The sequence below is a fragment of the Macaca fascicularis genome, chromosome 13 (assembly GCF_037993035.2).
Source record: "Macaca fascicularis isolate 582-1 chromosome 13, T2T-MFA8v1.1".
Classification (NCBI taxonomy): Eukaryota; Metazoa; Chordata; class Mammalia; order Primates; family Cercopithecidae; genus Macaca; species Macaca fascicularis.
Genome location: NC_088387.1, coordinates 98,611,377 through 98,625,937, shown reverse-complemented (window position 1 = coordinate 98,625,937; position 14,561 = coordinate 98,611,377). Strand labels below are relative to the sequence as shown.

The following is a 14,561-nucleotide window of genomic DNA, read 5'->3' as shown; positions in this document are numbered from 1 at the left end:
CTGAGCTCAGGAGTTCGAGACTAGCCCGGCCAACATGGAAAAATCCCGTCTCTACTAAAAATACAAAAATTAAGCAGGCATGGTGGTGCACACCTGTAATCCCAGCTACTCAGGAGGCTGAGGCAGGAGAATCACTTGAACCTAGAAGGTGGAGGTTGCAGTGAGCTGAGATCACACCACTGTACTCCAGCCTGGGCAACAGAGTGAGACTCTGTCTCAAAAAATAAAATAAAAAAGAACTTGCTCCTGAGGCTCTTAACTACTAAATGGCAGAGCTGAGAGTGGAACCCAAGTCCCCAAGTCTCTCAAAGGGCTCTGCTTCCTTCTCTCTGCTCTGCTGCCTCGCACCTCTCCCAGGCATGCCTTGCTTCCTCCTCTGAGCCCCAATAGCTGTTTGTTCATAGACCCCCAGCACACTTATCCTGGGCTGCCATGATCACAGATTCCTAATCGGTCAGTTCCTGTTCGCAGGTGTCTCATTCACCTCTGTGACCCAGCACCCAGTGCAGGGCCTGGGGTGGTCAGTGTTTGTTGAGTGAATATGTAACCGGCAGATGACGTTTCTTCCATCTCCCTTGCAGGCACAGGGCCATGGGTGACCACGGTGGCCGCCGGGAACCAGCCCACCCTGATCGCACACTCCTATGGAGTGGCCCAGCCTCCCACCTTCAGCCCGGCTGTGAACGTCCAGGCCCCGGTCATTGGGGTGACCCCCTCACTGCCTCCCCACGTGGGGCCCCAACTCCCGCTGATGCCAGGCCACTACTCGCTCCCTCAGCCGCCCTCTCAGCCACTGAGCAGCGTGGTGGTGAACATGCCCGCCCAGGCCCTGTATGCCAGCCCTCAGCCCCTGGCCGTGTCCACACTGCCCGGTGTGGGGCAGGTGGCCCGCCCAGGACCCACCGCTGTGGGCAACGGCCACATGGCAGGGCCCCTGCTGCCTCCACCGCCGCCAGCCCAGCCGTCCGCCACTCTCCCCAGTGGTGCCCCTGCCACCAATGGGCCCCCCACAACTGACTCGGCCCACGGGCTGCAGATGCTGCGGACCATTGGCGTGGGGAAGTATGAGTTCACCGACCCAGGGCACCCCAGAGGTAAGTCCTGCTGCCACGTGCCTGCCCACAGGCCTGCGTCTGCACCTCCCTGCGCGGTCACTGCAACACCACCAGGACAGGAGTGTGCTTCATGCCAGCTCCTTCACTGGCCTCCCCAACCCAGAGGCTGCAGTGGAGCCTCTGCCTGCCCAAGACAACTGGCCTGAGATGGGGGAAGGAGGGGAAAAGTGTGGAGGGCGGGACAAGGAAGGTGGGGAAATGCGCCTGGGTAAGAAGAGGGAGCCCGGGAAGAGGAAGGAAGGGAGAGCCTGCAAAGCCCAGAGCCCGCCCCCTCCAGCCCAAGCCCTGGCCATTCTCACCTCCAACCCCCAAGGTCAGGCCAAGATGCAAAAGGGTGAGAGTCATCCACTCTTAGGGCACCACAGAACAGTCCCTTTTGGGGCCTTCTCCATGTTCCCACGAGGAAATTCAGAGCATGAACTGTGTCCTTCCCAGGGAAAGCACCCTCGGTCATGCCATCAGATGAGAGCAGTGCCCAAGGCAATTTAGTTAGGCCCAGGAGACGTTCCCAGACCATCTTGAGGCACTTGAATGTTTCGTTTCAAGGATCCAGGGGTGACTTTGTGAGACCTTGGGAAAGAGCACCTCCAGCCTCAGCCTTCAGTTAACCCTCTTCCCCCAGCCTCAGAGGAGTTTCACTCCAGGGAACTTGAAGGTAAAGCCTTCAGAACAGAGCCTCTGGAAGGATGCATGCTGGACTTGGTCCTAGCTGGAGTTCCCAGTCTCAGGATTACGGTTCTTGAAGTCTGTATGAGGGATCAGTCCAGACTGGAAGGCAGAAGGGGACAGGAGGACCAGGGCACACATATGAGGCTTGCTGGGTTCCTCTGCTATATGTTTGCCTAGCCCTTAGCGCCCCAGACAAGCCAAGTCCCTGCTCCTGCTGGATGCGGTGGGGAAGGCTGCTGGGCCACTGCCAGGTACAGGCAGCTCCCTAGCGGGAGGGGGCAGGAGAGTCCGCGGCAAGCAGTCTGCCCCAGTGGGGTATCTACATCTCCTTTGAAAGAGGAGACTAGACGGTCCTAGAAAGTATGCATCTCTGGGCACAGCTTCCCAGCCTTCCCACATAAAACCCCTCGAGATAGCATTTTGGGGGGCTCTGCCTCTCAGCAGAGCAAGGAACCCCACTGGCCACTCTCCTGTGTTCTCTCCCAAGTCTCTTCCTTTGTCATTTTAAGCAATTTTCAGGCCTTGTCAAGCATCCCAACAATAAAGCTCGTGTCTGGTTGCGGTCGGGTTTAATTCCCAATCTGACTGAGCCCTGACTGCTTTTGTTTTGGAAATCAGCACTAGTTTTAAATGACGAAATTATAGAAAATTACCTCTAAATTCTGGTAAACTCTTGCTTTAAGATCTTTTTTAAAAAATGACTAAATTGATTTTTTGTTTGAATTGTTTTGGTTAAGCTCCGTCTCCCTTTAAAAAAAGAAAAAGAAAGAAAGAAAGAAACTTACTCCCAGCTCCAGTTCATGAGTCACCAACTCTGACAACTGGGCAGTGGGAATCCTGCTTCCAAGGCTATGCCAAAGCCCAAGGCACCAGGAGGCATATTCTCTCCCCACATCGCCCCTCTGGGGTCTTCTAGGGCTAATGCAAGATCTTGCTGGCTTGCCACGTTCCAGGCATGCATCTAGGAAAAGGAGCTGTTTTGTGCAAAAAGATAACTAGCTGAGATAGGACTGGAGTCCCTAGTTTGGGGCTCAGCACCAAGCTGGGATCCACCCCACTGAAGCTGCTGGGTGCAGGCAGCTAAACATTGTCAGCCCTGAGCCCATGAGATCAGAAAGACGCAGGTGGCAGGGACAGGACCTTGTAGGACTTCTGTGCCCACGGGGTCCATGACCATTGCAGAGCTGTTCCTGTAACCTCTGTGTGGGGGTCTGAGGGTGTGAACCATCCTCTGTGGTCCTGAGCCAATGGACAGGAGGGGACAAGAAATAGGGGCCCTGCTAATATTCCCTCTGCCAGGCCCCACTGGGCAGACTGAGGGCCAGGTGAGGGCCAGGGATGGGGTGGACCTAGAAAGTGTGGTGCAGCCCTGCCTTCTGGTGAGCCAGCGAGACCCACCAGTCAGTGACAACAACTGACCCGTCCATCACCCTGATTTCCAGAGGTTGCCAGCACACTGGCTCTTTCCTTGAAATTCCATGTGACTCGCTTCTCTATTTACGGCCTCATCAGTTGATTTATCCCCTTGTATTTGTGGGGAAGAAAGAGTGATGCATGCGCCTACAAATGCCTCCAAACTCAAGCCTGGGTGGGTTTTGTTTTGTTTTTTTTTTAAATGTATAAGTAAATCTCTTTTCATTTCTAATCTTAAAAGCCTTTATTGCTGAAGCTATAATTTGTCTGTCAGACCTAATGTCAAACAACTGCATATTTTTTAAAATAAGAAACCCGAATTTTGAAACTAAATCTTTGAAACTTGCCGTGTGAGAGTCATGCTCCTAACAGGACCACGTGGGCTTGGATTTGGGTCACTTTTAATTTTGCCCCTTAGGATTTTACATCTCTGAAGCCCAATTGATTTCACACTCCTAAATGACAGACAGCTGGCTCCAGGCGGGAACAGGAGGCTCTGCGTGATGGCGTCAACACAAGTCAGAACTCCACTTTGGAAAAGAAAAGAACTTTCCTTTTCTCCTGTTCTCTGTTTGAAACCTTGCCCAGCATTATAATAAGATCCACCATGCAACGCCTTGAGATCTAGCTCATTAAAGTCCCTGATTTTCCCGGCGATTGTTTGACGTGACAACCTGGCCTCTCCCAGGGTTGAGTAATTATGGGGAGATTCCCCTCCACGAAGAACAGGTCTTGCTAGCCAGAGGGATGGGCCACTGGTATTTTTAGACTTCATTAGTGCCCTGATTTAAAATTTCACATTTTGTTTCTTGTAATTATCTTCCGATCCACTGAGCTAAAATTTCAGTTGGGGTCCTATTAGTCTGCTTTTCCAAAAAGGGCATTGGGACTTTAATTTAAAACTTAACCAGTTGAAAAATAAAGGTGGCGTGGAAATGCTTTTTGATTTGCAATAGGTCAAGCGATTGTCTCTCATCTGTGACTAGAGAAGCCAGCTTGTGCGCCGTTCACTTTAATGAGTGTTATTTAAATGCATTGAGCACATATAGATTTTCTTGAGAAACGTACAAGACAAGTCTTTCTCTAAGAACAATTTGGGGGTGGGAGCAAGCTGTAGGATTTTTTTTTAGATGATATATTGAAAGCTAATTAAAAATAGATTTCATGTGTGCAAAGTGATAAGGGAGGAAAAAAGAATTCGTTCCATTTGAATCCTGTTATGAAGTACCTAAGACATTTGTCTCGTCGTTGGATTGGAACCGCTGAGCTAACACGTGGGGAGAGGTGTGGCCAAGCTCAGGCCTGGGTGAGACCTGGAGTCAGTGTTACTACGCCTGGGACCCCGTGAACCCAGCTGTGCGTGCCTGATGCCATAGCACGGGCTATGAATGTAGCTATTTCTACCCCTGCCGCCTTTGGCAGACAGTTTTTGGTGGCTCAGAGGATGCATGGGGACCTTTTAAAGTACCAGGCTCCAGGCCTAGTGGTGCGCCGCAGAAAGGCTATTGTGTCTTCACCTGCCTGGCTTGGAGTGAAAGGCCAGGCTGCACCTGCTCCCACCTGCTTCTAGACCAGAAAGCAAAGCCCGTGTCAACCTGAGCAGGGAAAGGTATCTCTTCTTACTTTATATTTTGCAGGCCTAGGGTGAGGGGTCATGAGGATCCATCTACAGGCTTGGCCTCCCTTCTGGGAAGCCGTACTGGAAGAGAGGGATGGCTCAGCCCCTTCCTTTGGTTCTCCAGCTCCTCCCTTCCCATTTTGGCACTGGACCTCCACCCCATGGCACGGTGTTCATCCTCGCTGCCACATTCGCCCCTGTCTTCACAGGTAACAGTGATGAGATCTTGTGAAAATACTCTGAGGCACAGGGAATAGCCGTGTGACTGGGACAAGCCTCCTCACTTCTCTGATCCTTTCTTTCCTCGTCTTTAGAATGGGGGTGACAGTACCACCCTCATAGGGCCTCGGGGAGGATTGAGTGAGATTGTGGACATGACCGTACGTAGCACTGTGCCTGCTTACCACCAAAAGCAGCTCTGACTGTTGCCTCTGGCCCAGGATCTAGAGAGTTCAGAGAAGGAGGCTAGGGAAGGGGCAGAAGGCCAGGCCCTCCCCAGCGCAGAGGAGATGGAAGAAGCCCATGCTTGTTCACAGGGCTGGCAATCCCTGTCAAGCCATTTAACTTAGGGATGGGGACCCCTTCCCTAAAAGGGAGGTTGGATGCATCCCTTTTCTGGCAGGAGGACTCAGGATGGCTCTCCCCAGGCATGAGGCCTGGCACTGATCTCATCTCTCCTTGCCCCACACTCTGACATGTCCAGGGCACATTGTTCTTCCGCAGCCTCCATAAATATTCTGGAAGAAGCTGGGAATGCATGATAAAGCTGTTCGCCTACACTCAGGCCAGAGGCACAGAATGTTATCCAGACGGAAATTGTCTTCCCACAGACCTATTCTTCCTGTGTCTGTGCCTTAGAAGTGCCAACATGAATTCATCCAGGGTTCAAACTCAAGGCCTGCGTCGTCTGTGGCCAGCCCTTTGTCCACCTCTAGCACTAAGTCTGAAAACTCAATTAATTCAGGTTTCTACGTATCTCTCCTCTGCTCTTCTGTTCCCTCACCACCCCACCATCAGGCCATCGTCACCTCTGGCCTGCACGCTGGCCTCCCCAGCCCACAGTACATTCCTTCCAGTCCGGCTCTATGGTGCAGCCAGAGTGATTTTTCAAAATGCAGGTCTGGCCCTGCCACACGCTGTCCAACGACCCAGCTGCTCTGGGGATGATGACCAGTGCTGACTCGTCCTTTGCTGTTCTGCTCGCAGGCTGCCTACAGCACCCCAGGCCTTGGCTCTCCAGTCTAGCTGTGCGCTGTGCCTTGGTCGAGTGCCTGTGAGACTGTTCGACTGTGAGCCCCTGAGGTCGGGGGTACCAAGGACGCTATCTCATCCCCACTCCCCGCTCAGCATCCGAGCCAGTGCTCGCACTCAGAGATGCCCCAGAAGCATCTGATGAATGTGAGCACAAAGCACTGGGCTGAGAATTACCCACCAGGGTTCTGTGACTTCCCACTTCCCTTCACATGAAAGCAGGTCAGTGCTCAGGGCCCCAGGCATACGAGGATGGAAAGTGCCCTTAGGAGAGCTTGTTCTGCAACCTGTCACCCACCTACACCTGACCCACACCTCTGGGAACAGAAGTCCATCTGTTTCAGACTTCCTTCTGTACCCAAGCACCTCCACTACATCCTGCCCCAGACCGTACAGGCTCTGGAACTCTGCCTCAGTTTCCTCATCTGTAAAAGGGGGAGAAGAATAGAACCCACTTCTTACAGTTGTGAGGATTGAGTTATTTTACGTACTCCTAGGCTTAGTATATTGCCTAGCATGCAGGAATCACTATAAAACTGTTCACTGTGATTATTTTACTGGTACCAGGGCCATCTTTCAGTGTCCATGGCCTTTTAGCATCCCAGGTTAATGAGTCCCAGGAGATATCATGATATTTAAAGCATCTAGCTCCCAGGGCATCCACCGTGAACAGAAGAAAATCCCCTTCTCCCATTGTAATGTTTGACAATCCTCCACTGGCCATAACAACCAGCAGGAAGCAGCCTGTTGCTAGGAGCTTCTCCCTAATTCTGGGAGCTATCTGTCTTGAGAGAGCTCCTCCTACCTCCACCCAGGGGCTCTCAGTATCCCGTGGCATTCAGCTTGATAATCAGGGTTCCAGGGACACCGCCGGGGCCAGGTCCTCCATGGCCACATCAATAGATGGGACCAAAAGAATTCTCTGGCTCCTCCAGACCAAACAGCCAAAGCTGCAGGCAGAGAGAGTTGATTAGGAGGGTGTGGCTGGCAGCATGGATGGTGGTTGAGAGCCCAGATTCTGCAGCAGACTGCTTGGCTAGAATTCAAACTCCACTTCCCACTAACCCCATGAACTTCTGCTAGAAAACGGGTGTTTCTAAGCCTCAGTTTCCACATCTATAACTTGGAGGTAATAGTGCCATCCTCATAGACATGCTTTGAGGATTTAATAATGTATGTAAAGTCTTAGCCCAGTGCCTGGCACACAGTAGGCTCAAATAATATTAGCCGTTGTTATGACCACTACTGTAAATCCTAAAGACTTCTGGAGAAGAAAGCAGGTCTGGAGCACCTTAACCTCAGGACCACCACTGCTTTTAAAGCAGGGTTGTCCAAAATAATCTCCAAGTCTGACTAAATGGCTCACAACATGGATCTGAAACCAAACCGCCATCCCACCCTTGCCCTGACTTTCCAGCCCCGACCCCTGACACACACACCCTCCTGCAGGCAGTGTGTGTCTCAGAGCCTGTGGAATTCAAAACTCCATCTGCACAAGGCTCTTCGTCCTCGCCTGAGCTGTACCTGCCCCAGCCCTGCTCAGGAAGCCTCCCCTCCTCGCGGGGCTCTGTCCTCACGGGGCTTGTTCATCAGTAATTGGAGAGTTGTCCAGGGCTTAACGGTTTTGTTAACAGATCATTTGACTATGAGTGAACCAGGCAAGCGGAAAGATGCCGCAAAGGCCGCTGGACCACCCAGGAACAGTGTCATCCTGGGAGCAGGAGGTGACCCCTGGCTGCCCCAGCCTGCTCAGCAGGGCACAGGCAGAGCGAGGCACCCAGGGCCCGCTCTCTATGGGGCTGGCTGCGGGAGCATATGGCCTTTCAGCCCCAAATCTCTACTGAGTATCTTCAAGGTCAGAAGCCCTGCTCTGGCCCCAGTTGTCTGACAGGGCCAGAGGTCACGCTGCCCATGGGGATGAGAGGGCTCTTCCGACGGGAGCCAAGGGCGGGGACATTTCCTTCCTGGGGGCTTCAGGTGATGGTGCTGACCCACGGCAGGAAGCCAGCTGCCCTGATCCTAGACACTGTCTTCCCTCAGGAGCAGCAGGCCCCAGCAGACACCGGCAGGGTAACCCGTGAGGTTCCAGGTCAGTGACACGCAGAGGCCACTCAGGAGCTTGAGTCCTGTCCCCTCCCTCCCTGCTGCACCACCAAGTTTTTACTGAGCCATCACGTTGTGGTCTTAGGCACCTCCTGTGCACAGAGCCCACACGTGGCTTCTCTCCTGAGCCAGGCAAAAGAAACAGGCAGGGTGCCAGCTGCATGCCCCAGGCAGTCTGCGCTCCTGTGCACATGAGCCCTGTGGCCATGCCAGGCCCTGGGAGAGAGGTGCAAGTCTGCCCTGGGGGAGCTGGGGAGACCAGGGGGTGCCAGCAATAAGGGCTCAGGGGCTGGAGAAAAGAGGGGCCAGGTTAGACAGAGCCTGCAGGAAAGTTAAGGGGACAGTGAGTGGTTCTACAAATGCCCGATCTTAGGAAAGAATGCTTGAGGGAAGTGCCAGAGACACAGAATTATGATTTTCCAATAGATCCATCTATCATAGAGTCACACACACACGTGTGTGCACACAGTTTGCAGGGCCTGTCCTGATTTGAGACAGGGTCAGCTAGTGAGTTAAGCACAAAGGCCCAAGCCATCCCTTTCTCTGAATGCTTGGCACGCCAAGCCCAGGGAGCCTGCTCGGGCTACTTGGCTGACTTCTTAGCCTCATCAGTCAGTGTTTGCTGGGGTAACAACCCAAGATCTTGCACAAGAGTCCATCGTCTCCGAGGCCATCCTGGTCTTGCAAGGTGAAGACCTCCTTGATCCTCAGGGGCTTTGAGCTGGGTAGAAAACACTGGGGGCCATTAACCCCCGACAGGGAAATCAGGTGCATATCCATGGGCAGGAAGTTCTCTGTGCACCCCGCTCTCCTGTCATGACAGGGGTTTAATGGCGAGTTTCCCATTGCCTAACCACTATTTAAATATCTGGCATCTGCTGTCTGTGCCAGGAAAAGCATGCCATGCTGGACTGAGCCCTAGAGTTTTCTAGAGGTTGGGAGGAGTTTTGCGAGAAGGTGAGCTGGGCCACGGCGTGGGATGTGTGCTGCTTGTCCCCGTGTGATGGGGAGGGAAGGACATCATGGCACCCCAAATAGGAAACAAAACTGGAGAAAACATGGCACAAAACTGGTTCAATGAGAAACGATCTGGTTGAAATTACATTCCATTCAGGAGAACACTCACTATTCTAGAAATATAAGGGGTAAAAATAATACAAGCAGAGTATTTTAGGAGCACAAAACATTGTGTAAATTGCTTGAAGAAAAAATGGCTGAAAGGTCGCCATCCATTGAAATCGTTGTCATTGCCTGTTTTCTTCGTGTAACTCTCTTCTTTGAAAAAGAATATATGTTTATATTTTTAAACCATTTGTATTATGTCTGTGTTCAAGGGAAGCCCAAGTGTTTTCAGTACACCACAAGGCAAATGCTCCTTCCTTTTACAGTGTCCTGGCAGCCTCTTGGATGACTAAGCACAGCACTGTGAACAGTCTGGTTCTGCCCACAGGCCTCTCACTACCTTGCCCTCCCCTCCTCCAAATGACCTCTCAGTGTCATTGCTTAATGCCCTAGATCCAGGGCTACACACAATGCCAGTGTATATTCATTTTCACCAACATCAGCAAAGTCAACACCATGGCTACATCTTAGTCTGCTAAGGTGTGTCTTCCCTGGTCATGCTCCAGCCTGTCAAGTGCCTTTTAAAGGGACACGAGGAGACAGGCTAGGTGGCCTAGGGAGAGGGACTATCACCTCCTTGGTCTTGAGCATCACACTGCAGATATTCTAACTTTTCATTTTGTGCTGCCATCACAAAATACCACAAATTGGGTGGCTTAAACAACAGAAATGTATTTTCTCACAGTTCTGCAGGCTGGAAGTCCAACATGAAGGCGCGGGCAGGGTTGGCTTCTGGTGAGGCCTCGATTCTTGGCTTGCAAACAGCCGCCTTCTCGCTGTATCCTCACATGGCCTTTCCTCTGTGCATGAGCACTCCTGGTGTCTCTTCCTGGTCTTAGAAGGACACCAGTCCGACTGGGTAGGGACCCACCCTATGACCTCATTTAACCTTAATTTCCTCTTTAAAGGCTCTTTCTCCAGACACAGTCACACTGGGGATTAGGGCTTTGACATAGGAATTTGGGATGGGAGGGTACACGTTTCAGTCCATAACAGTCTACGAGTCTGTCTAGCTGGTGGATGGAAAGGGTAGCCCCTCACAAGGCACAGTTCCCATGTAGTTACAATGTCTGACTTCTACCTGTGGGTGTTTTCAGTGGTTAGCTTGAACCTTTTCATAAGTGCACTTTTGCCATTTTTATCCTGGTTTAGCTACAGGCTGCTCCCTCTGCTTTGTTAACTAAGCATTGAATATATTTCCCATGATTAGAATCATCCACACTTGGGGTTAATTGTTTTTCCATAGAACTTTCATGCTGGGAGGGAATCTACCGTCACCACTGGGAACTAAGCAGGAACCACCGATTGCTAGACAGTCTGTCCTGTTAAATGGTTAAGAGCTGTCTCTTCCTGTCACTCCATGGCCCTGCCCTCTGGAGCCATCCAGAGCAAAGCTGGTTCCTGTTCTACATGACAGCCCTTCAGCTTTGGGAGGATGGCAGAATTTCCTTCTCTCCAGACCAAAAATCTCCAGTGGCCTCAGCTGCCCATCCTGCGAAGGACCCGTTTACCATGTGCATGTCCTCCCTGGTCATGCTCCAGCCTGTCAAGTGCCTCTTAAAGGGATACCAGGCGACAGTTGAGGTGGCCCAGGGAGAGGGACTGTCACTTCCTTGGTCTTGAGCATCATACTGCAGATATTCTAACTTTTCTCTAATAATTGTGGCTTATTTGGTTAAAACACACATTTATACACACAGAGATATACAAATATACACTTAAACTTCCAAATGAAATGAAAAGAGAAAAAATTCTCTCCAAAGTCCTGCTGTCCACTCTGCTGGTTTCTTCGGTGTCCCCACCTCCTCCTTTTTATCAGGATCGAGACACCCCCAACCTCACCTTCATTCCAGCAGCTTTTTGCCCCTAACTTGGGAGCAAGCGAACTTTCCCTCTGAATTTTTGAATTATTTCCTTTTGAAGTCTAGGAGGTAGGTGTGTCTCAGCCCACCTACCCTACTCCCATGCTCCAGCTGTGCACACTGAAGCAACTCACCACCTTCCTCTCTGCTGATGGGAGTTTACTCCTGAGCAGCAACACATCTGCTCCGTTCAAACCCTTCTACCTCCGTCCTTCACCACCATAGTGCGTGTCAGAGTAGGATGCTACCCACGGTCATCCAGGAAAACCTCACTTTACAGGTGAGGAAACTGAGGCTCAGAAGTATCACCTAGCTATCACATTTCCCCCAGAATCTGTCACTGGAAAGCTCCCTGTGAAACCACCCCTATGCCATGGTGCCCTGTGGAATTGCTTCATTTGCTGCTAGGAGTTGTCCATCTGAGACCCCTTCTCTCCTCCCACAGACCGAGAACTCCACAGGGACAAGCCCCGCATCTGCATGGGCCGCACTGGGCCAGCTCTTGAGCCTCTCCAAGCTTGCCCATGTGGTGCACGCTGCCAGCCGCTGGGATCAGAGCAGCGCATCCCACCGGGAGCCCTCTGTACTCACTGGCAGCTCCACAAGGAATGAATGGGAGGAAGTGCAGGGACAAGACACGCACGACTCACAGGGGCCAAGTCTCACATGACGCCACATGGGCAAGGTCAGCCAGGGCCGCAGAGGATGATTTGATGAGGGAGGAGACATCGTCCCAAAAGGAGAGGAAAAGGTGACAAGGGCAAACTCTCACTCGAGAATACAGGAGCCCCCACCTCATCACTTCCCATGTCAGCAGCTTCTCTGGAATTCCTGCCTGGCGAACTCTCCTGGGCGGATTCCCACCCTCCAGGTCTCTACAAATATCAGATGAGTGTTTTTTGTGGCGACAGTGGTTTCCAAAAACGGCCCTTATATCCTGGTTAAATTGCCCAGCTTCAGCCGGGTGCAGTGGTTTGCAACCTGTAATCCCAGCACTTTGGGAGGCTGAGGCGGGTAGATTGCTTGAGGTCAGGAGTTCAAGACCAGCCTGGCCAACATGGCAAAACCCCATCTCTACTAAAACTACAAAAATTAGCCGGGTATGGTGACAGGTTCCTGTAATCCCAGCTACCTGGGAGGCTGAGACACGAGAATCGCTTGAACCCAGGAGGTAGAGGTTGCAGTGAGCCAAGATTGCACCACTGCACTCTGGCCTGAGTAACAGAGTGAGACTCTATCTCAAAAAATAAATTTAAAAAAAACTAAATCACCCAGCTCCTTCCTGGGAGCCATGTTTCTCCAGTGGAGGCCAGAGCACCTTCAAGAGCCAGGCCCTGGCCCAGTTAGCATCCCCGGCTTGCCTTGCTTTCTTTTCAGACCCCAAATAGAACCTGTTGCTGCAGACCTCACACGCCCCTGAGTTTAGGAATTGCCATGGTGATTCTGAAGGCTCCTGATCCATCTGCTCATGTGAACAGGCAGGTTTCAGAAATTCTGATTGATCCAAAAATAATTTCTATGTTTTCAGTCTTTTCTTTTATATGGAGATATTCATTACCTTCAAGATTCCTAGTTGATGGCACTGATCCCAGAAAGCAGAGACGTGGACATGTGGCCTCCCCCTGGGTCTTTGTAGTAGTGATGCCGCCTGAGGATTTGAAGTGATGCCGCCTGAGGAACCCTGCTGTTGGTCTCAGGCTGGGGTCGGGAGTGCCGTTCCAGGGAAGCTGGTGGGCAGAGCTGGGAGATGCAGCCTTATCTTCCGGAAGGGAACAGAGGTGGGGGTGGATGTTTTGTAGGTGCCTACCACTTTATATTAATTGTATATTCACCCCGTATTTATGTATTCCTTGCTTCTGCCCTGTGAGGCAGAGTCATGGATGCAAAACCAAGGCCTGGCTTAAGACCCTGCCCAGGTATAGCTGGTAACGTGGGTCAGTCTCAAGGCTGCCTGCCTCCAGTGCCCATACCCTATCCACCTCACCACACCTTGAGGCTTACTGTTGTAGCCTGTGTGGTCACCAGGCACGTCTGGGCTAAGGACGGGCAAGTCTCACAAGTGGCTGTTTCATGTCTCCTACAGTCTCGTGGCTGATATTTCTCTGTATAAGCTGGCGATTCTCGGGCTCTTTCCTCATCTCCAAAACTGTTGTTGGAATGGTTGGGTGGATGGATGGGTGGGTAGGTAGATGGAATTCCCAAAGTAGCACAGGGGGCATTGGGCCATTTGAGGAAGCTGCAGACAGAGCACTGGCCACCGCCAAAGCCACTGGAGCTTGGGAGTCCGGCGGCCCTGGGGAGTCCTTGCTGTTGCTCCGTCTCCCACGCCTTAATCAGAGCGTCGCCAATGCAGTAAAGTTAATGGAGCCAGTCATCCTGTGAAGGAGCCAATTCCGTGCAAAGATGATACATCTTTGAAGTTGATGAGGCCTATTAATTGAGCTTATGCCCTTTAAAATGAATTAAATTCTTGAAATCTACCAGACAGCAGTACATCCATTTAGTGTTCCTGTCACCGATGAATGAGGAGCCACCAGCACAGAGCTCTAGGAACTGGCTTCCCGCCGACATCTAGCACAGCCTACGGCTCCTTGGGAGCTCCACAGATGTCTTGCCTGGCCAGCCATTCTTGTTCTTAGCAAGGTCCCCAAATCGGCATAAATAGCTCCAGGAAGAAAGTGATACCAATGGTCCGTGGGCCTCTGGAAGAGCATCCACCCAGCCCTCAGCCTTTAGCCCCTACCTCAGGATCAGCTAGCAGAGCTGCACAAGAGTACAGCTAGACTGCCAGCACTTCAGAAATGGCCACTGCACAGGCGGAACTGGTGCGGGGCGGTCCCCGGGCTCTGGTAGGGTAAGCAGACATGGTTTCCAGGAAGTGTGTAGACCTGGAACTGCCTGAGCAGAGACATGAGATCTGACTGCAGCCTGAACGGGAATCGTCATGCGACAGCCCCTAGACCCCCAAAGATGCACCAAAGCTCTGCCCAGTCTCAGACTCCTCCCGGTTACCACCACTCGCAGTTGCTTAAGAGCACAAAGTGGCACTTGTTGTGCCCACAGAACATCTGCTGAAGACAAAACTTGTGTTTATAGCTCTTCACTTCAAAAGACTGGCCGTGTTATAAAAAGAAAGGGACCATCTGTCCCTCTTCTGGACCCCAGCGCCTCTTGGAAGAGATTTCTGTGCAAGAAGGCAGTGAGAAGTCAGCGTCGACTTCAGGGAACTATTTTGGGGCCGGAAAAGAATAGTGCCTACCCGCCAAGGGGACCGTCACCGGCAGATGAAAGCCGGCTTTGAGGAGGCCACGCAATGGGAGATGCTGGCCCGGAGGAGGTGGGCTGTGCTCCAGTGATGCTGCCCAGATGTTGCAGCAGAGCAGAGGCCCTGGAGCAGAGGGCCAACTG

General features: G+C 52.0%; 1 protein-coding gene across 4 annotated transcripts in view; it reads left to right on the top strand.

The window, feature by feature from the left end:
• The window catches only part of KLHL29 (kelch like family member 29), a 324,637-nt gene that overhangs the window by 257,722 nt on the left and 52,354 nt on the right, over positions 1-14,561 (top strand). For all 4 annotated transcript variants that reach the window (XM_005576453.4, XM_045369708.3, XM_074012236.1 and 1 more), the window contains one exon: positions 582-1,094. In XM_005576453.4, the coding sequence (XP_005576510.1) occupies positions 582-1,094 (513 nt within the window). The remainder of the gene's footprint in view (positions 1-581; positions 1,095-14,561) is intronic.